The sequence below is a fragment of the Myotis davidii genome, unplaced genomic scaffold, assembly GCF_000327345.1.
Source record: "Myotis davidii unplaced genomic scaffold, ASM32734v1 scaffold663, whole genome shotgun sequence".
In the NCBI taxonomy this organism is placed as follows: domain Eukaryota; kingdom Metazoa; phylum Chordata; class Mammalia; order Chiroptera; family Vespertilionidae; genus Myotis; species Myotis davidii.
The window spans coordinates 5,120,302-5,141,767 of record NW_006295816.1 but is presented as its reverse complement, the minus strand read 5'-3'; the positions used below and the strand labels follow the sequence as shown (position 1 = coordinate 5,141,767).

At 47.1% G+C, this 21,466-nt stretch overlaps 1 protein-coding gene across 8 annotated transcripts in view; it reads left to right on the top strand.

Annotated features, from left to right (window-relative positions):
• Positions 1–21,466, top strand: part of CHL1 (cell adhesion molecule L1 like) — an 81,366-nt gene that overhangs the window by 19,373 nt on the left and 40,527 nt on the right. For all 8 annotated transcript variants that reach the window (XM_006770492.2, XM_015568363.1, XM_006770493.2 and 5 more), the window contains exons 3-5: positions 14,038–14,212; positions 19,008–19,113; positions 19,527–19,714. In XM_006770492.2, coding sequence (XP_006770555.2) covers positions 14,038–14,212; positions 19,008–19,113; positions 19,527–19,714 — 469 coding nt within the window. The remainder of the gene's footprint in view (positions 1–14,037; positions 14,213–19,007; positions 19,114–19,526; positions 19,715–21,466) is intronic.

The following is a 21,466-nucleotide window of genomic DNA, read 5'->3' as shown; positions in this document are numbered from 1 at the left end:
ATATACACACACACACATACATACATATATATTTAAATAAAAGCAGCTGTGTGTTCTGCAGCTGCAAGGGAAAGGCTGGTTGCAAGGGTGACTGAACTATTAGTCAGGATCCGGGCTTCATGAGCACATCATCAGCTTATGCCAGATGTGGATCAGCTCACTGTCGGTCCAGCATGGGAAGCAGAATCCTAAAAAGGGAAGAATTCAATGTGATACTTCTCATTGGAAGATAGTGCAGCTGGAGATGTGGGCATTTTAGTGAAAGCTGATGAAGTCCCTCCCACCATTTTCTCTACAAAAATCATGGGCTTTTAGTGCCACTCAAGAAGGCAAAGTATATTTTTATGCTGCAATTAAGTGATTGAGGACAAAATGCAGTAGTCGTGAGAACGTGATCAGATGGATAAAGGAGCCGGGAAAGAGAACCATCTCAGTTCTCCCCTTAAATTCCCTTTCCAGCAGGGGAGATAGACATGAAGCGGCCAGGCCCAGCTGTGCCTGGAGCTCCACCCTGGCTCCTCCCAGCACTGCTCTCAGGTTATTTAGACTCTGCCTCAGTTTACTCAGCTGTAGAATGGGGGTATTGACAATTCCTGCCTTCTGGGGGTAACATGCATCCTCCATAGCCCGTGCCTGATAAGGGTCAGCTCCGTCATCAGCAGCGTTATTCCTCCAGAAATGACATAACCAGGACCGGAGCCAGGGTTTGCCTTGCCCCAGGGTCACTGCTGAAGGGGACCTGCCTGGTGCTTGGCGGGAAAGGCCAGGGCTGCCGGGGAGGGGCCAGTGCGCCTGCCTCCTGATGGCTCTGTTCAGGTTCCCCTGTTACGTGTCCCACTTTTATAATCCCACTTTTATAATGGATCAAGATTACAATGATGAACAGTAAATGAACAAATGCATAATGGACCTAATTCATTAAGCCCATTACCCCCATTTTCACAATCCAGGTTCACAGGCTCTCACAGCTGGGCCCTTGAGCTCACAACAGGAAAACTGGCTCCCACAGCTCACCTTATGCATGTCACCTTTGCGTATTGCAAATACTCCTTCCGCGGCAGGACTTTACTCCAGCAGCTCAAGTGCTTGCTCTGTATCAGTGTGAGACAAAAGAAAGAGAAGCTGACGGGATTCATCCGCACTTGTCATAATATTAAAACTCTGTTACTTCTTATCTCACTCCTTACTGCATCTTCTGCTCTGAACAAGCTCTTGGAATGATAAAGCTGTTTCTAGCAATTTCTCTCCCCAGAAACGCTGACTGGGGTTTAAATCCTGTGAGCGTCTGAGTGGCAGACTCATCATTCTCCTTAAAGATGCTCAGATCGGGAGCCTGCAGGGCACCGTGGGCTGCAGGCAGGGCCGCCGCTGCCTGGACGAGACCCAGTCGTTCAGGCTCGGAACGGCGACACAGTTACATTGGACCACACGGCTTTGTTCCCTCTAACATTTACTTATTTATTGCCAATTTACTTATGGGAATCGAGGGTCCACTTTTATACTCATTCAGTAAATCCTTTAAAAACATTATCTTTATTGTTGAAAGTATTACATATGTCCCCCTTTCTCCCCCCGCATTGACCCCCTCCTCTCCACTCCCCTCACCCCCCAGGCCTTCACCACACTACTGTCTGTGTCCATGGGTTATGCATATATGAATACAAGGTCTTTGGTTGATCTCTTCCCACCCTCCCCTGCCTTCCCTCTGAGATTCTTCGGTCTGTCCCATGCTTCTGTGTCTCTGGATCTATTTTGTTTCTCAGTTTATTTTGTTCATTAGATTCCACATCTGAGTGAGATCATGTGATACTTGTCTTTCTCTGACTGGCTCATTTCACTGAGCATAAAGTTAATTCTTTTCCACATACATTATTTTATTAGAAACGCTGTCCGTAGCTCCACAGTGGAAATTAGCAGCCAGTGTAATGGCTCAGTGTGAGTCGCCACGTCCAGGAGGTGAATCTTGTTGGGGGGGGGAATTGATATTCTTACCTAAAGAAAGTGCCAATGCTTTGTAAATGATTTTTATCAAACTGACTTATGGGCTTATCATAGACCCAGTAAATGTTTATTGATTGCTTGTGGATCTAAATACATAGACACAGCACAGTGCTTTAGGCTAATTTACTAAATAAACATTGTCCTGCTTTTCAATAGTAGAGTCTCAGGACCTTGGTGAAGGCTTAGAGATACTGAGGTAGAAACTATTCCAGAAATCTTTCTCAGCTGGAAGAGAAATGCCGAATTCTGCGCCAGCAGGGTCGTTCCCCCGTTTTCCTGAAAAAAGAATCAAGTGTGAAACAAAGACAACACCTGTGGGCTACGTATGCAGAAATTCCAGCCAGACAGGGCGCGTCCAGGTGTTTGGTGAGACACCGGCTAATCCCCACGTCCCCTCTGTGCTCCCGTCAAAGATTCCGTGAGGGTCCGAGCCCTGGGGACGTGCAGACATCACTGAACACACTACATGTGTGCTGTGTGCTTCCTGCTGCCGGGCTGGGGAGGCTACGGAAGATTCTAGAATGACAGCTAGAATCCAGGTAGTTTTCGGTCTTCTGACTTAACTGGAGAAAGAAATGAATCAGAACCCCTGTTACCCACGTGGTATCACTTAACTGGTGTGCTCAGAAAAGCCCACCCGCTGGATGACATGTTTGCCTGATATAAGAACAGGGGCCACCTCGACTGGTACTGAGGCTCCTCAGAGTGTATGTGGTACCAAAGAGAGGCCTTTTCACACTGTTTTCCAGGTGTGCGTGTGTTCCTGGATTTTGAAAGGTTAGTCCTTCCAAAATAATTCTTGTTTTCCTGGATAAGAGGTAATATGCAAATTGACTGTCATTCCCTTGCACAAGATGGCCGCCCTCATGTGGTCACAAGATGCCGGCAGGGGAGGGCAGTTAGGGGCAACCAGGCTGGCAGGGGAGCAGTTAGGCATCAATCAGACTGGCAGGGGAGTGGTTAGGGGCAATCAGGCAGGCAGGCAGGCAGGCAAGTGGTTGGGAGCCAGCAGTCCCAGATTGTGAGAGGGATCCCAGATTGGAGAGGGTGCAGGCTGGACTGAGGGACAACCCCCCTCCAGTGCATGAATTTCATGCACCAGGCTCTAGTTTTATTATATAAAATATTGCATCACAAACAACGCACCACGATGGAAGCTAGCATAATCAGCGTGATTCATGTGTGTGACTCCCCCCCTTCCGGAATGCAACGCTTTCAGAGCTTAGCTCTGATCCGCCCAGCGTGAGGTCATCACGGTCTATGCTGGATCCTCACCGTCACTGTCAGTAGCTTATTCCTCCTCACTGACCCAGTGAACATGTATGCCACACCTGCTGTGTGCAGGCACCGTATGCCATCCTGAGCTACTTTAGGGCACTTACTATCTAATTGCACATGTTAAAGCGGTAAAGTATAGACAGGTGGAACTGGCTTTTCCTTCCTTTCTCCCTCCTTTGCTTTCTTTCTTGGGTGTTTCAGCCGTAAGTGAATCTCCACGTGTCATTCTGTGTGTCAGGCACACTCTGCCCCCCGACCCCCTCGCTCATCTAACAGGTTTAGAGAAAGGGCTGGGCTTTGCGTTTGGGGGGAGGCCTGAGGGACTGAGGAGGAGCTGGGGGTCCACACCCCCCTTACAGGACCGGCCGCCACACCAAAGTGCCGGGGCAGATGCTGAAGCGCACACGGGGTTTAACCGGGAGGGTTTCTGACACCCAGAGCCGCAGAAGAGCAGCTGCTTAAACACGCGTGCGTGCCCTTTGACTGACCAGGGAGAGAAAGGGATTTATGTGCAAGACTTAAGCAAAAGCAATCCTACAGGTGGGCCGACGTCATGAGAAGGGGTCCGGGACTAGGAATTATCAACATTGTGTGCTTTGAAAGTGTGGGGGAGGGAAAATAATTTTATTTCGACCCCTTTTGGTTTTCTGCTGAGGCCCCTATAATAAAGATAGATTGACCGGAGAAAAACCAGATGCTTTTAATAACATGGGAGATGCCCGGAGGAACCGAGTAGCTTCCAAAGATGGTCCAACCCGTCTCCTGAGCCACCTCCTTCAGCTGAAGGCAGTGTTGGGTGAGGAGAGGAAGGCGGCTGTGGGCGGCCTGGAAGACGGTACGCAGAGGACCGCTGCTGCCTTCCGCAAGGTGAGGTGAGAGTTTGCTGCACTTTCAGTTGTTCCTCCTCCTCCTCCTCCTCCTCCCCGCCCCCTCTTCCCCTTGGCCCAGTGAGCGTCTGAGACCCCTTTCCAATGAGACAGTGTCTCCCACAGAAGGGCACATTATCCATTTTTAAAAATTGATTCCAGAGAGGAAGGGAAAGGGAGAAAGATAGAAACATCAATGATGAGAGAGAATCATTGATAACCTGCCTCCTGCACGTCCCCACTGGGGATCAAGCCCACAGCCTGGGCATGTGCCCTGACTGGGAATCGAAAGGTGAGACCTCCTGGTTCGTAGGTCGATGCTCAACCACTGAGCAACACTGGCCCGGCAGCTCTCTGCTTTTAGAACTTCGCCTGTGCCTGCCGTTTCCTGGAAATGATCTGACTAAGGTAACCCTTCTCCCCTTCAGAAGCCGTTGCTGGGCTCCGAATCACCCACCAGGGCCTGTGGGCGGAACACTTTCCCTTCTTGTTTCTAGTTTCTTCGGCCGCTCTAATAAGTACATCGACGTGAGACAGGTGAACGGGAGAAAAGCAAAGTTAACTTCCTGTGTGCGGAACCGCAAGACCTGGGACTCGGGCGAGCGGGGCAGTGGAGGCTGAGGGGTGTCCTGAGCTAAGGAGCTGGGGGACCTCCCGGGGGGAGGGGGCCATTCCCAGGACAGAGGAAGAGCAGCTGCGTGGTAGCCGGAGGGCGCTGGGTCGTGCCTCGTAGGGGCAGTTCTCAGCGGAGAAGCAAGCGACAGGGACGATGTGTGGGAGGCCCTCCCCGCCCCTGAGTGGCACCCCGTGACGGCGGTGGTTTCCAGTTGCTCCGAGAAGCACGCTTTGGGAATCATGTTGCTTATTACCGAGGCTCGGCATTGCCTAGTTCAGTGGTCGGCAAATTGCGGCTCGCGAGCCACATGCGGCTCTTTCGCCCCTTGAGTGTAGCCATGAAGTTTCAATCGCACTGTACGTGCGCCCCCACACGTGGTATTTTGTGGAAGAGCCACACTCAAGGGGCCTCAGTTTGCCGACCACGGGCCTAGGTGACGTGTAAGGAGAAAGTTGTGGAATTCTTGCTGTGAAACCACGGCTTCTAAAGACGTGCCATGCCCCATTGCCCCGTGGTAGTTTGTGTTGTCGTGTAGTAACTATGGAAACTGCCCCCTGTCTGGGGCCCCTCCCCCTAAAAGACAGCAAGCCCGGAGCTTTTATTTATCAGTTATTCTCCAGTAAATTAGTGTGAGGTCTCATTCAAGGGATGGATCCCCTACAAGGAAGAAATTAACATGGCTCACAGTTCACCACAGGTTTCATCAAAATATTTACTTAACGCCTTGTCACTGCCGCTTGCTAGCAACTCAGGTGATTTTAACAAATAGTCACCAAATATAATGTAAGAGGAAGTTGCCATAGAGTAGACGAGTGTTCTTTGGACAGAACTATTCAATGAATGAATTAATGTCAGGGAAGTTGACAAATGCAAGAACATTCATAATGTTGGCCGTGATCTCTGTTGCCAAGATAAATTGATGGCCAGAGAAGCTGGAGACCTCTCTGTCTCTCCTAAAAGGAGGTCAGAATGTCCAGTAAGTCATGACTGTCCCAGGAAGAGCCTTACCTGAGTTCTTACAGATCATCCTTACCTGAGTTCTGTGCAGATCACTCAGTAACTCGCCATCTTCACGTAACTGAATATCGTCGATATATGATGGCATGTATGTAACAGTGGACAAATCATGTACTGTATATTGTAGGGTACATATATTTCTCTAGAAAGCTGTCTGTAAGTGTTCACACCTTGTCTAGAGAGGGAGAGGGAAGATGTGATCTTTAACGCTCATTCTTATCTAATTTTTTAAAACCTCTATATTAATATATTATTTTCTTTTGGGATTTTACAGGGATTCACTTTTATTGTAAAATACATAAAAGCTAATTTAAAATGGCATGTGAAAATGAAAAGAGTATATTTTTTTTAAAAATTTAGTATTGGAAGCAAAAGGCATGGCATTAATTTCTTTTGCTAACATACCTCTTGGAGTGAGCCATCTAGCTCTGGCCCACAACATCACGTCTGACTGTCACCAGTTCAGAAGGACACATGGGCTGATACTGCCTGTGGGTCCCTATCTCTTACTCATGGGAACTGACTACAGGATGTGAAGGGTCCGCAGACCTAGGTCAGCAGCCCAGGAATCTGCATGAACTCTCACCAAGTACAGAGGTCACAGGTTGGCTCTGTCGGCGCTAAATCCATCGCCGTAGTGACCATGAGCCAAAGCAAATTGTAAACTGTTTATAAATTTCTCAAGTACCAAGAAATCGAACTTGGTATTTCATGACTTGAGTAGAACAAGATTGCGTCTTAGGATTTATAGAGCAATAAGTTCATTTTGCTAATATGCCTAGGCATTCGTGCATCTATTAGACCACTTGCCACGAAATACCTATACGTCGGTTTTGGATTTAAATAAAGAAATGCCACTTGGACAACCTCTGGCCTGGATTATGCATAAGTTCATCTCCTTCCTGTGTCCCGACCTCTCGCTCGCTGTGGGTTTGCTTCAGCGTGGTCCCCCCGAAAGTTCTGGCTTCACAAGAGGTATGTTTGTATGAATCACAAATTTGAAGAGAAACTAAGTCTAAAGGGTTAGTATCACTATCCAGCCTTCACCATTTTTAAGCAATAAATTGCCCTGGATGCCTTTGCCTCAGGGAATGAACAAAGAAATGTGGGCACGAAACAAAAGAGATGGAAAAATAGCAGAGGGCTAGGAAATAGTGACAGAAATCAGAGTGGGACCCCCTACCCCCCTCTCGCACTGTGCGCCCCCCTTCCTCACACGGCCTTGTCCCCGGAAGGTTATTTTGTGGAAGACACGGGCTTCATGTTCATGCGCTTCATGTTCATGCAGCTGATAATGAGGATGACCTGCTGCTCGCTGTCAGAGCCTGAAGTCCCTGTTGACGACCGAGTGCCTGTCGTTGCCGTTCATTCCGTAACGCCCTCGCCCGGTCTCAGGTTAAGGTTAATGGTGTGTCTTCAGATTTATACGCTCATCTAATTGGATAAAACCTCCACCCGGAACGTTTACGGCCTGTAACCATTTCTGGTGTTTGCAGCCTGGCTCAGTCCGCCCTGTTCGTGTTCGTATCTTTGGGCTCTGCGTGTAGATACTGGTAGTTTCCGAGGCGTAGAGGAAGATGAGGTGAGTTGTCTTTCTCTCCGGTAACCCGTCGAGCAGGTGCTACGTGACCGTGTTCGGCTGAGGATTCCCAGGTGAACAAATACTCATCAGCTGGACTCCCCTGCTCGCTCACGTCTGCTCACACGTATGCGCACACTCCACACGCGTGTGGTTATGCCCCCACCCCACTGTCAGCTCCAGCTCGGCGGAGTCCCAGCTGGTAACCTTTGAGGCATTGCTTTTTTTTTTTTTGGTTTGTTTAATTTTAAAATTAAAAAAAATTTAATTACGGTTGACATTCAATATTATATTAGTTTCAGGTGTACAGCATAGTGTTTAGATGTTTATATAGCTTCTGAGTGATCCCTCTCCTAAGTCTGGTCCCCCCCAGCACCACGCATAACTATTACAGTATTACCGACTGTGTTGGCTGTGCGGTGCTCTATGTCCTGTGACTGTTCTGTAACCACCTTCACTTCGTTCCCCAGCTCCCCCACCCCCTGCCCCTCTAGCAGCCACTGGTATGTTTGTTCTCCGTGTCTGTGAGTCCTTTTGGGATTATTTGGGGCATTGCTGATAGAACTCAGCAAGGAAGCGGCCCCAGAGCAGATGCTGTGAGGTTCTGGCCACAGGAGTGCGCTCCCCACCCAGGGGGCTGGCGCGAAGTTCACGCCCCAGTCACCCCATGTCTGGTGTCTGGCAGACTTTTCTAGCGAACCCGCCTGTAACTTGAACATCCTATGTTTTACAATGGGACATTCTCCTAACATCTAGTATGCGGATGAATAGGCCTTCTGATATTTAAAAAATAAAGATAGCTGTAGTAGCCAGTTTTGCCACATTTGATTGGACATGTAGAAGAGTTTTCATGAAAACCTTTCAAATGTTACCTAAGTACAGCAAAGGATCGATTAAAATCCAGTCACGTCCGCAGAACCCTCGCACAGTCGACGCGGAAGAAATCTAAAGCGAATCTGAGACAGCGTCACACGTGGCTGCTCGTCACTTGTCAGGGCCACTCGGAGCTGTGGCTCTAGCTGGCCTCCAGCAGGCACTGATAACATTAATGAGATTCATTGGAAGTTCTAGTCCTGTTAGCCTGTGTTATTGCAACACACCTAGCAAGGTTTAGATCCATGTTGTACCTATCAAATCCGTATTTACTTTAGTAAGTAATTCAGAAAATTAATTTCTCCATTGTCTTTCGATGAATGAGAAAGAAGGCTATCTGGAATTTCGCTGACCTCTTACGTTGACACCGAGTGTATTTTTTGTAGACATGTGGATGAAATTCACTCACTTGCTCGCTCACTCACACTCACCGATTGTCTCCTGCACTGCGGGCGGGCCCAGGGAGGGCGGGAAGCTACAGGCTCATAGCCGTGGGCGAGGCAGGTGCCTGACAACCTGTGAGCCCTGTTTTCATTTCATAAGTCACAGTCCTCATTCAAAACATTTGATTCATACAGAAAAGTGGGAAACAGGTGAAAACCACCCAAAACGTAGGCATATTTTAAAATCGGTTCTTTATGAATAAAAACATAATTAATAGCTATAATAAAGCACTTTCCATGTAATGCGTTAATTTCTTTAAAACAATTCCAAATTCCTTGCTTCTGATTATTTTTATCAAAGATCCCCAGACTCAGTGGGCGCTATTTGCACTCATTCTTTATGTCTTTGGTCTATTGTTGGGGGTTCAGACAAGAGCTTCCCATCTGGAAGTACTTCCACCTGGAAGCACCCCCTTTCTTTTTTTGGACATTTGTTTTCTTGGCGTCGAACAAAGTTGAAATACATAAGGACTAAATGAAGAGAGAGTGAATGGAGGGAACATGTTGAAAGCCCTGAGGAAAGTGGAAAGGAGACAGTCAGTTCTGAGAGCTGAGGTTTGATCTAATGCCAGCTGCCCATCAATAGGGTAGTTGTTAGGTGCTGCTGGGGCCTCTGGTTTGGGGTTTTGTGAAGTGGGGGCGGGTGGAAAGAAATGACAGCAGTTATGAGGGGCTTTTTTTTAATGCAAGAACTTGCTTCCCAAAGTTGACCTTTGGTTATAGTCGTCAGAACTCACTCAGGTTTTCTCTCTCCCATATTTTGTAGTTTTCAAATTTTAGAAAATGTATCATTTATTTCAGATGAGAATATAATCCAAAAAGTTTTGACTCAAATTAGAAGAGATGGAAACCTCTTGGTTGAGATTTTGACAGGTAGGATGTAAAGTTTTAGACTCTGTACTTGCAGATATTTTTTTTTTCCTTTGGAGAAAATATTCTTACTGTATTTTGGCCAATTTTTTTAAGGAGATAATAGTCAATAACTGATGGAATTAGTAGGAAAATTTCTATAGTTGTTCCATATATTTCTTACTTAATTTGATAGGCTTTATACTAGTGTTATTGTAACTGATGGTAAATAAATATCTTTAAACTTGAAGATGATTATATCCACTCACACCTAACCCACACACCACCCGGGGGGAGATGCCACCTGGTTGGATCCAGTAGTTAGAGGCATACACACAGATCTCTCTCAGGAACTGGAAATCTCTGGGAATGAAGGCAGTGGTCTGCTCCTGGGATGAGAACCTGTAAAAGGTGGAGAAGTGGTTAGACGAATTTAAACTTACGTAAAAATTCACTGAGCTGTACACCTGAATCATCTATGTTTTAGTGCATCTGTAACTGGACTATCAATGGGTCTGTGCTGCTTGTCACTACTGGAGCCAATTCAGCAGAGACAGGGTTGAATCATATATGAGTGTTGATTCTAATCCTGTCAGCAGCATGGGAGAGTAGCAGGTCATCCACAGAAATCTTCTATCTACCCCACCATAAGCCACTGCTTGTATTGGGTAGAAGGACAAAGATTACATGGGGAAGTAGGCAAAGGGGGTCTTCAAAGGGCTGGCGATATGCACAAGGCTGGCAGCTCTAGTTTCTGCAACAAGGTTGTTAATCTTTCCACGATAACAGGCAGCTCCCTGATGAGGAGGATGGGCTGCATTTCCAGGTGAGCTCCCAGGTCCCATACAACTCCAGCCAGGTTAGAATGTGCCTTCTTTAACCAGGACAAAACCATGGTAAACAGAGCAGGATTGATATTTCTTACAATCATAGCTGGTCCCCTATGTTCTATTTCTGCCTCTATCACATCTGTGCTCTTCCTCAATTAACAAAAACTTCCCCCCTGGGCAGGACGGGGTACAGGGCACCAGGAACGGTGCTGAGCCAGGATGGAAGGGCCAGGTCTCCTTTCCTGCAGCACACGGTCTGGATTTGGGTGGCTTCCTTTCTTCCCTCCATTAGGAGAGAATCTGAATTAAATGTCAGTACAGCGTCTCCTCAGTAAGAATTTGTGTGTATGAGTAAACAAAAGGGGAAACCGAAAATATTGGTTACGTATGTGCAATTCTGTTCCTGCTGGAGCTCAACCGCAGTCTCTTGCCATTTAATTAAATCAATGGTGTTATTAATGATACTGGTCTATCCAACATAATTGTCAGTGAAAGCTGACATTTTCCCAATGCGATCAGCTTGCTTAGAGAAAAGTCTGCATTTCTTTGCTCTTCTGCGGAGGATGGATTATCGCTGGGAGCCACTCCTTTGTCACGTCAGTGACATGAAACAGTGTGAATGGATATGGCCAGATGTACAATATTCCCTTTGTTTTCAGAGCAGAAAGCCATTAACAGTTATCTCAGCATTCCTGTGTTTATGACACTTGTAAATTGATGCATGGTCTTCCCCAAGCAGGAGGCGGAACAAAAGCCTCTTAATTTTCTTTATGTTTATCCTTCCCCAGTTTCGTGGTGTCGGGTGATGTGTGTTTGGGCTTCCTCCCTGGCAGCCCTGACTGCGGAACTGGGGAGTCGTTTACCCGGCCTGACAGTCACCAAGAGGCGTTTCATGAGGGGACACTTCCGCCCCATTGCCATCGCGAGCAGGTCCAGTGCCGGCCATCAGTGCTCGCTACTGCAGCTCAGGGATCGCTGAGCCCTGTGTGCGGAAGGAAAATGCAATGTAAACCATTCTAAGTGAGGGCGCTGTCCCTGACTGTTACACTAACACAAACCCACTCAGTCATTCTTAAATCTCCGCTTTGGACGCCATGGTCATAACATATCCCTTCCTGCGACTGTAATGAAAGTTGCTGATCTGTTTCAAGCTTCCTGAGTAGAAAAGTCTTGTTTAAAATTGAGATGCTCCGAGTTCATCCCAACATTAGAATTCAGTGTGGCCGGAACAGCGCTTGATTCTCCGGTGGAGGGATCAGTGTAGCCCCTTCTGCTCTGCGCCCAGAGCCTCCTGTAGAGATGCCTGCTGGAGGGATGAAGAAAAAAAAAAAGAGTTCATAGACACAGACAACAGTGTGGTGATTCTCAGAGGGAGGGGGTGGGGGAGATGGGAGAGAGTAGAGGGTGATCAGTGGTGATGGAAGGAGACTTGATGTGGGTGGTGAACACAGTGCAATGCACGGTTGACGTTAGTGTGCCGTGTACATTCCATCCGTTGTTCTGTCTGACAAATGTGTGACCTCACTTGACCTCATCGTATGCTACGGGCAGCGATGCTTCTGTCCCGTGTGCAGATGAGCCAGAAAGATGGGTGCCCCCGGGCCGCACAGGAAGGCTGTGGATGTCACCTGCTGACTCAGGGCCGTGTCTTACACACGTCACGCTCCCGTTCACTGGTCAGCAGGCCACAGTGCCTTTGCGTGTAGAGGGAGGCCGGTCGAATGGACAGAGGCTAAGCCCGCCCCCACATCCACTTCTTAGAGCAGAAGATGAATGTAAGTGAGTGGTTCTGTTTGAGGAACATATGGGCAATCTGAGGTCCCTATAACGTGAAGGATGCACGTGTGTTAGGGGCTGTTGTTCAGGAGAAACAAGGGCTGATTTTCCTGTCGTCACGTTGGGGCACTCCTGTGCAGTATGCATGCCGGCCCATGTTTCCATTCTGGAAGCAAGCGTGTTCTCAATCCCGATCACACTAATCTCTCCAGGGCACCAGAGTCCGGCGAGAAGGGTCCCCTTTGGCCACTAAGACATCTGCTTCCTTTGAGTTCCATGGCAGGATGATCCCTTCCTCCCCAGGATGAGTCGGGAGAGGAGGGCGATGTAAACCACCCGGTCCAATTCGCGAAAACTCATTGGTTCTTTCTCTTGACCAGGGGTGATGTCATTGGACCCGACCAGTCAGACATCAGCTTGAGGTCACTGGCTCTCAAACATGTTTTAGTGTATTTTCTTGTCTTAGCTCCAACTCCATCCTGAGATTCCGTGAATGCTTCCATCGGGTGTGTGGCCTCAGACTCAGATTCTTGGAAGACAGATGGATGGGAATATAATTGTGTAGCTATCTTTCTGTTTCAAAGTGTACTAACTGCCCAGCTGGTGTGGCTCAATGGTTGAGTGTTGACCTATGAACCAGGAGATCATGGTTCAGTTCCCGGTTAGGGCACATGCCTGGGTTGCTGGCTCATTCCCCCTGTGGGGCATGTAGGAGGCAGGTGATCAGTGATTCTCTCTCATTGATGTGTAGTGATGTGGGTGGCGACTATGGTTTTGTAAAAATAGATTTTTATTGATTTCTGAGAGGAAGGGAGGGGGAGAGAGAGATAGAAACATTAATGGTGAGATAGAGTCATTGATCGGCTGCCTCCTGCACACCCCACACTGGGCATCGAGCCCGCAACCTCGGCATGTGCGCTGACTGGGAATCGAACTGTGTCCTCATGGTTCATAGGTCGATGCTCAACCACTGAGCCATGCCAGCTGGGCCCTTACAGTCTCATTTTAAGCTGGGAGCTCAATGTTCCTTCCTTCTTGTGGGAGAGACTTTCTTGGATCAAGACCATGTCGTTACAAAAGTCAGATCATTGCTGTTGAGCAATTAGCACCCAAGGCTATTTTACTGTGGCTGTTAGAGGCACCGGGAGATTAATTGAAACAGCCTGCCCTCCTTTACGAGGCCCCTGGTTGTTTCTATGCTCCGTTTCAGGGTAGGATGATGTATTAATCTGGAAATGTGGTTTCCTAATAGCATCATGGTTTTGGAAGCCTTTCCCTTCACAAATAGGACAGCTCATTAAACAGGCACATGCGATGACCTTAAAGAAATCGGCATTGAATATTAATGGCAGAGAATATTAAATAATAGATTGCAGGTGACGAGTGATACATAGCTCTAAACAGTGAACTCGGATCACTGTTCTCGATGTGTTTCGAAGCGAGAAGGATCAGGAAACTTTGAAGGACAAGGCATTACCGTGTTTCCCTCATACTTTCCCCCTTAGAAACAGCTACACAGTTGAGTGTCCCCAACCTTTTCCCAGTGGGTAGAACTAGTGTTTGCAGTTTGGCAACGCTCAGCTTTTCATAATGAAAGCAGTTGTTTTTAACACATTTTATTTTGTGGATTGGAGTAATTCTTTCCGTAAAGACACATTTGAAAATATTTTTTATTACTAATGGAAGCCCTATCCAGGCCACCAATGGGTGTGTCTCTCTCATATCGATGTTTCTCTCTCTGTCTCCACCCCTCCCTTCCACTCTCTCTAAAAAATCTATGGAAAAATATCCTCGGGTGAGGATTAACAACAACAAAAACAGAAAAATATATTTAATTTCTGTGATGTTGACATTTTAGGGTATATAGCTTCCAGTCTGTGTAATTCTGTATTTTTTTCTGCATTTCCAGGTCAACCCCATTCCCCTCCGTTTTCACTGGAAGGGCAGAGGGAACAGAGTCCCATCCTCTGCGCGTCCTCCTCCTGGAAGAGCAATGGAGAGGCTGCCCGGCGCCGGCGGAGCCGTCTTCTCTCTCCTGTCCCTCCTCTTACATCTCGCCAGCGCCTCTGAGATCCCGCTCTCAGGTAGGGTGACGGCGTCAGTACCGCTCTCTGGGATCTCATGTGCATTTTGATTTCACGTAGAACACGTCTAGATCGAGGAGGCGTTTCGACCATGTCTCTGTGTATTTCCCAGCACTCCGTCAGAATCTGCCTGTGTCTTCCTCGGTGTTCGCGTGGCTTGCACTGCGCTGTCCGGTGCCATTCCTTGCAGCCCAGGGCTTTTGCCGCCCTGCAGACTTGGCCTGTGAGGACGTAGGCTAGAGATCAGGAGGTATTTTGCCGTATAAGATAGTCTCAAATACAACCAACAGCTGCTCCTTTTATATACTCAGGTTAGTTTATTTTAGGGACAAGTATGATTTAGAAATTACTGGTACCCAACCAACCTTAACAAAAAAAGGAAATGAATAAACTTTGTATTCTTTTAAAAAATGACTATATATGTAGGAATGAAAAATGAGATAGGCAAGTGTTAAGCAGCCGTTTTTATAGTGCGCAAATACACACGTCCGACGGCACCGGCTGCAGATGTAGGCACCTGTCCTGTGAATTTACAGCAAGAGCTCAGACAGTGGTTTTATGGAAGTTTACATCCTAGCATATGTTGGTAAGATGAATGCAGATCTAAAAAATCATAAATCTGTTTAATTAAGTGAGAATAATTAAAAACTCAAAAAAACAATGTGTCTGTGTAACCAGACAGTCAGTAGGTCTGACTGCCTGTCACTACTGGAGCCAGTTCAGCAGAGACAGGGTTGGATCATATGTGAGTGTTGATTCCAGTCCTGCCAGCAGCGTGGGAGGGCAGGAGGTCATTCACAAAAATCTGCTCTGCCCCCCACCTCACTATAAGCCAGGTGTTAATATTGGGTAGAAGGACAAAGATTACATGGGAAGGAGGCAAAGGGTAGGCCAAATGGGCACTTTACAGGGAATAGGGGCTGGGGATCCTCAAAGGTCTAGTGATGTGCAAGGGCTGGGGGTCTTCAACGGGCTGGCAGCTCTGCTTCCTGCAAAAGGTTGTTAATCTTCCCATGGCCATAGGCAGCTCCCTGAGTGGGAGGACGGGCTGCATTTCCAGGTGAGCTCCCAGGTCCCACATGCAGCTGCCAGCCCGGTTAGAATGTGGCTTCTTTAATCAAAATAAAACAATCACAGCTAACAGAACAGGATTAATATTGCCTACAATTCTAGCTGGTCCCCAACATTCTGTTTCTGCCCCTACATCTGCAAATGCAATGTATGTAGAGCATGTTAACTACAGTGTAGGAATTTGGGGACATTCCCTTGTGTGATAAGCTCATGGGACATAAAGAGACCCTTGAGAAGTTACTTAGATATTTTGTCCATGAAGTTCAAGGCTTATCCCCCTGGATTTCTGCCTGTGACTTTGAGAGTTATTAACAATGTGTGCGGGGGCTCCTGAGACTCTCCACCTGGGGAAGGGCCTCCAGGCCGTCCGAGTTCTGGAGAATTGGTCTGGGCCTCAGAGAGTCGAGTACGCAGCTGCTAGCCCCTCAAAAACCCAGACAGCCCCACTGTGACCACAAGAAGCCGTCACTCCGGCCCAGTTAGCTAATGTGCGGGAAACCACTTTCCGAGGCTTCCTTAGGTTACGGGACATCACATGCTGTGGGCAGCCTGCACCTGAGGCCATCCCCGCCCCCATGAGAGTCGCTTCCCCACTCTGCTGGACAGGTTTCCCTGGCCCCCTGCTTGAGAAATCCCACTGACCCACTCCCCAGACGTACCGATTCGAGGTTCTCTAAGTCGAGGTGAATCTGCCGGCTCACACACACTGTACGCCAGCCTCGCTGTAGAAATGCCAGGAAGGGCCTGAAAGAATTCGTCCTCGGGAGGTTCTTTTACTTTGAGTAGCAATTGCCTCACTCGGAGCGAGGTTCTCCGTGATCCTCGAGGGAAAGGGGCTCACTTCACACTTGCCCCAGGCCAGTTCCCGACTCACAGTCTCCCTCCTCTTTGAGAACATCCGCTCCCTCTCCATCTTCCCTCCTCGGGTCCATTGGTGATGAAGGTGTGAGATTTTTGTCTCCATCCGCAATGCTCATTTTCATTCCAGTTGTCTCAGCTACTTACACGTTTTCGTGGCGCACAGTCCTTCGCCAACAATTGTTATAAAATATTAATGACTTGTTTTCAGAGCAAGTGAATATTACCCATTTATTTCAGGACTCTGGAGCAAATGAAACGGAGGCAGGTATTCAAATTGAATGTCAGCACGTCTGGTGTCTGTGTAATTGGCCTAATTATGGAGAAAGAATTTATAATGTAGAATATCTATTCTTATAAACACCCAGAGGTGGTGAGCTCCATTCCTGGAATAATTAGTTATGCTGAGACTTTACAACCTTAGCAAATTTAGGAGAGAATAATGCTCTCACAAACAAGTTGTTCACAAGCCATTAGCTGATATCTCAGGGACCGTGGCTATTGTGCGTCATCCCTCACCATTTATAACGGTAGTAAAATGTGAGTAACACGAATATGCATTCAGCTCAAGACCTGCTTGGCTTAGACAGCATTAACCAGAAGCAAGGCAACTGTCCGTGCAGATATGGATGTTATTAAAATACTTACCAGTACCCAGTGGCTAAAGCCTGAACCTAGGCTAATGCCCCTAAGTTAGTAAAACATGATTATCAGATTCATTAGGCACAGATACAGAAAACGGAATTTTAAAATTGGAAGTGGCATGGAGTTATTGTCCTAGGCTGAGTGACCATCATAGATGACTCTAGTACCTCTCCAGTCCCAGGGGCACATCCGGGCAGTCTGTGATCAGACCTTTCACAGTAACACTGCCTGGCATTGTTGCTTTTTGCTGCGCAAATGGGTGCATTATGTTACAAAAGCAACGGGGGTAGTTGGTGTTACCCTGGCAGAGATCAAGGTGTGGGCAGCCAGCTGGGCCAGCAGGCAGGGTGTTCTGCACAACCATCTCCTCTTAGTAAAACAAAACAAAACAAACGTTTTGCTTAAGATTGTCCTTGTGCAGCCCGGCCAGTATGGCTCAGTGGCTGAGCATTGATGTATGAACCAGGAGGTCACGGTTCAATTCCTGGTCAGGGCACATGCCTGGGCTGTGGGCTGGATCCCCCAGGAGGGGATGCCCAGGAGGCAGCCGGTCAATGATTCTCTCTCATCATTGATGTTTCTATCTCTCCTCTCTCTCCCTTCCTCTCTGAAATCAATAAAAAATAAATTTTAAAAAGATTGTCCTTGGTGAAGCACTTAAACATTGCTGCTCTTATTAAGTGTCCTTTCTTGAGCACATTTCTTCTTCATAATCTGTGGCTGAACCAGCACATCCACACAAAGTGGTTCTGCCTCTGACCAAAGCCCCAGGTGGTCCCGTCCCTTCACCGAGTCGTGGTGTGAGCACCATTTTTACTCCAGAGAACAAGACAGACCTACATTACAGGAACCGGTACATGGCAGATGTTACTCCCAATGGATCAATGGACCCTGTCACATCAAGGTGGACAGCTGACAATATGTGTTTCATTGATAAAATTAGCAAACCGATAGTCTCCACTTGGAGCCTGACAGCTCCCGACAGGGACGGCTGTTCTGGTCCCATCAGTGAGGATATTGACAAAAGTGAATTTGGAATACTGTGCAATGAAATATATCAGGATTGGCGGATGGCTGTCACTCAGGGAACCAATACTTTTTTTCCAGACGGCTATTGTGTGATGTTACCAGATCATGTATGATTAAGAAGAATCCACGGATCAGACATTTTACTACAACAGAGTATGAATAGTTTATGGCTATGGTTTCAGACTCTGCATTGCAATGAAGAAACTGCCACTCCCCTAGCCGATTTGGCTCAGTGGATAGAGCATCAGCCCATGGACTGAGGGGTCCGGGTTCGATCCCCGTCAAGGGGCATGTACCTCGCTCAGTTACAGGCTCAATCCCGGCCCCGGTGAAGGTGTGTGTAGGAGGCAACCAATCCATGTGTCTCTCTCACATAGATGCTTCCCTCTCCGCCTCTCCCCCTCCCTTCCACTTTCTCTAAAAATCATTGGGAAAATATCCTCGGGTGAGGATTAACAAAAACATTTGTATCAAATGTAAAAAAAGAAGAAAGAAGAAACTGCCACTTGGTGGGTTTGGGTGCATTCTCTAGGGGACTATCCACAGTCACCAGATGGGACTGGAAAATATCCTACCTGCTCACAGACAGACCTATGAGAGGCTGGGTTTCTTCTTATCTTTATTATTAAATATATATATGTTACTCATTTCAGAGGAAAAGGAAGGGAAAGAAAGAGAGAGAAACATTAATGATAAGAGAGAATCATTGATCAGCTGCCTCCTGCATACCCTACACTGGGGATCGAACCCAAAACCTGGGTATGTGCTCTGACCAGGAATCAAACCAAGATCTCCTGGTTCATAGGTTGACACTCAACCACTGAGCCACACCTGCTAGGCTATTTTCCTCTTTGCTTCCTTGAGATCTTTAAGCAAAACAATTTTAGCAACAGATTTGCCGCAGGCATATATGAGAACCCATGTCTTTTAGGATATAAAGAGATTTGCAGCAAAATGAAACAATGCCAGGTCTCTTATTCTACTTTGTGTTTTTTATAAAACATCATTTATTTCAACCTGTGATGGGATTATTTTTAATGGACTAATACATATTTTAAGGATTTTTAGCTTTAATTTCTAATAAAATGGAATATACGACAACATGAAGCAGTGGCACCGAATTGCATTCCTTCCATGAACCCATGGCACATGTGGTAACTAGTTAACCTCACTCAGTGTTTTTACCATTTAGTTCCACAGGTTCCAACCATCACAAAACAGTCGAAAGAGCAAGTCGCCTTTCCCTTTGATGAATATTTTCAAATCGAATGTGAAGCTAAAGGCAATCCGGAACCAAGGTGAGCGGCCTCCCGCCCGAGGCCTTCCGGTGTGAAATCCCCTTTCCTGCCGCTTCCTGGTTCAAGGCAGCCGTCCCCTCTCTGTAGCCTCACGTGGGGGTGGGGGGAGGGAAGAATGCTCTCTTTCATAGGGACACTGACCCCGCTCTCCAGAACCCCACCCTCGTGACCTCATCCTCTCCCACAGCCCCGCCTCTGACCCCATCACACTGGGGACTGAGCTGCAGTTCAGGGATTTGGAGGGATGTACGCATCAGTCTACAGCCGCTTGTCCGATGTCTTCTCTGATGGCCCATGCAACATACGTTCTGCCAGAAATTAAATGTCCTGGTTTTGTCACTTCTGTGCATTGGTGTATAAATACTAGGACCCGGTTCATTTTTCCACGTCATTAAGCTGAGTTTTCGTTACAGATTTACGTGGACGAAAGATGGCAAGCCCTTTGACCTCTCCGACCCTCGGGTCATTGCCTCCAACAACTCAGGGACCTTCCGGATCCCAAATGAGGGGCAGATAGCTCACTTCCAGGGGAAGTACCGCTGCTTCGCTTCGAACAAGCTGGGAGTGGCTATGTCGGAAGAAATAGAATTTATAGTTCCCAGTGAGTATTGCGGTGGAGATTTCAACTTACAGTTTTGTCAAGTGCGCGGTAGGCGTTGTTCTAGGCTCTAAAGAAACAACACATTATTTATTTAATCAGTGCATGTGCGCCTTATATCTTTTTTATAAGGGGAATTCTCTTCCAGGTCTTGACATGTAGAAGTGGATGGATGACCTTGAAAACAATGGGAGGTTGCTGCACTGCAGCCAGTAACCTTGTGTCTAATTTGGGGAAACGTAGTATCTATTGCCTCTTGATGAGAACTAAGTTGCACGTGGTATTAGTTAGGGTCAGCGAGTTATGCTGCAGTAACAAGTCATCCCCAAGCAGGGTTCACACAGGTCCTTCCTAAATCATGCAGTTAGCTATGGGTGTGGTAGCTGTCCATCGGAGCAGCTGTTCTGTTTCCCACACAACCTCATGCCGTGGCTGCAGCACGTGACCCTGGGCCACCAGGTTAGGGTCTGGGGCAGAGAGCATGAAAGCTTGCTTCCAGAGAAGTCACACAGGTAACTTCTAGAGGTGAGGTGGCTCAGAGATAATCCTAAAGCCCACCTGAAGTGACCGTGGGAGTCCCTTAGAAGGATGCTTAGCAGTCATGCCTGCCATAAACAGTAGTCATGGAAACTGCAAGCTGCTTACTATGGAGGGGGTCATTGGTCAGTAATTGTCACCAAAACTAAGACTGCATCACTGCCATGCTCGGGGACCTCTGATGACCAACCATGACAACTGGCTATCTTCCCTGATCTTAAAGGAGGCAAGGTCATGTGATCCTAACCAGAGGCTCACAGAATAGATTCTTATGTAGAACGCTGTCATCAGCTGCTGTGTGGCAGTTTCTCCTTATGGAGTTCTAAACTTTGAAGAACTCAAAGAACAGCGAAGCGCTCGCAGGATACAGCGGAAGAACAGGCATGCACTTCTAAAACACACATGCACAACACGTGGGCCTTACCCCACAAGTTGGGGCGGGGACCGGATTGAAATGATTGCAGAGAACAGCTAGATCAATGTAGACTCTGCACGTTATGTGTGCACCTTAGTATTTATAGAGTAATTACTCTAAAAGTATAGAAAAAAATGATTATCAAACCATGTGGTGTGAGGCGGAGGAAGAAAAAGAAAGGGGAGAAAATACAAAGTGAAATGAGCAGACATTTTAAAAACTAGAAATAAATTCAGGGATATATCACTGATTAAAGATAAAAGCAAATGGACTAAATGCTCCAGTTAATAAAAAGCCATAAGCCATTTACAGCGTAACACACCTAAAGCACAAGGGTACAGATCGTTAAACCACAAGGTGGAAATGATAGCCCAGCTAAATGCTATGCCAGCGAGAGCAGGCGTGGCTGAATTAACGCCAGGCACCTCAGACCTTCCTTTCAAAAGGCTTCCTGGGTGAGTTCTAAGCGCACATGGCGATAAACTATGAGAAAGAAAAAAATAGAAATAGACGAATCTATCATAATGAAAAGCGTTTCACCTTACCTTTTCATTATTTGGGAACTCAAGCAGAAAAATCATCCACGCCAGGCACGTAGAAGGTTTAAAGACCCAGCCAGGGACCACGGCACAGCACGGTCACTAAACCGGAAGAGCACATTTCCTCGATATTTGGTGATTTACTAGCTGGGAAGAAAAGATGACCCTATGCAATTAAGTTAGAAATCAATAATGAAAAGAAAACTAGAAAAGTCTTATATCTTTGCAAATGAATAGCCATATTTCTAAGTACTTTCTAAGTCA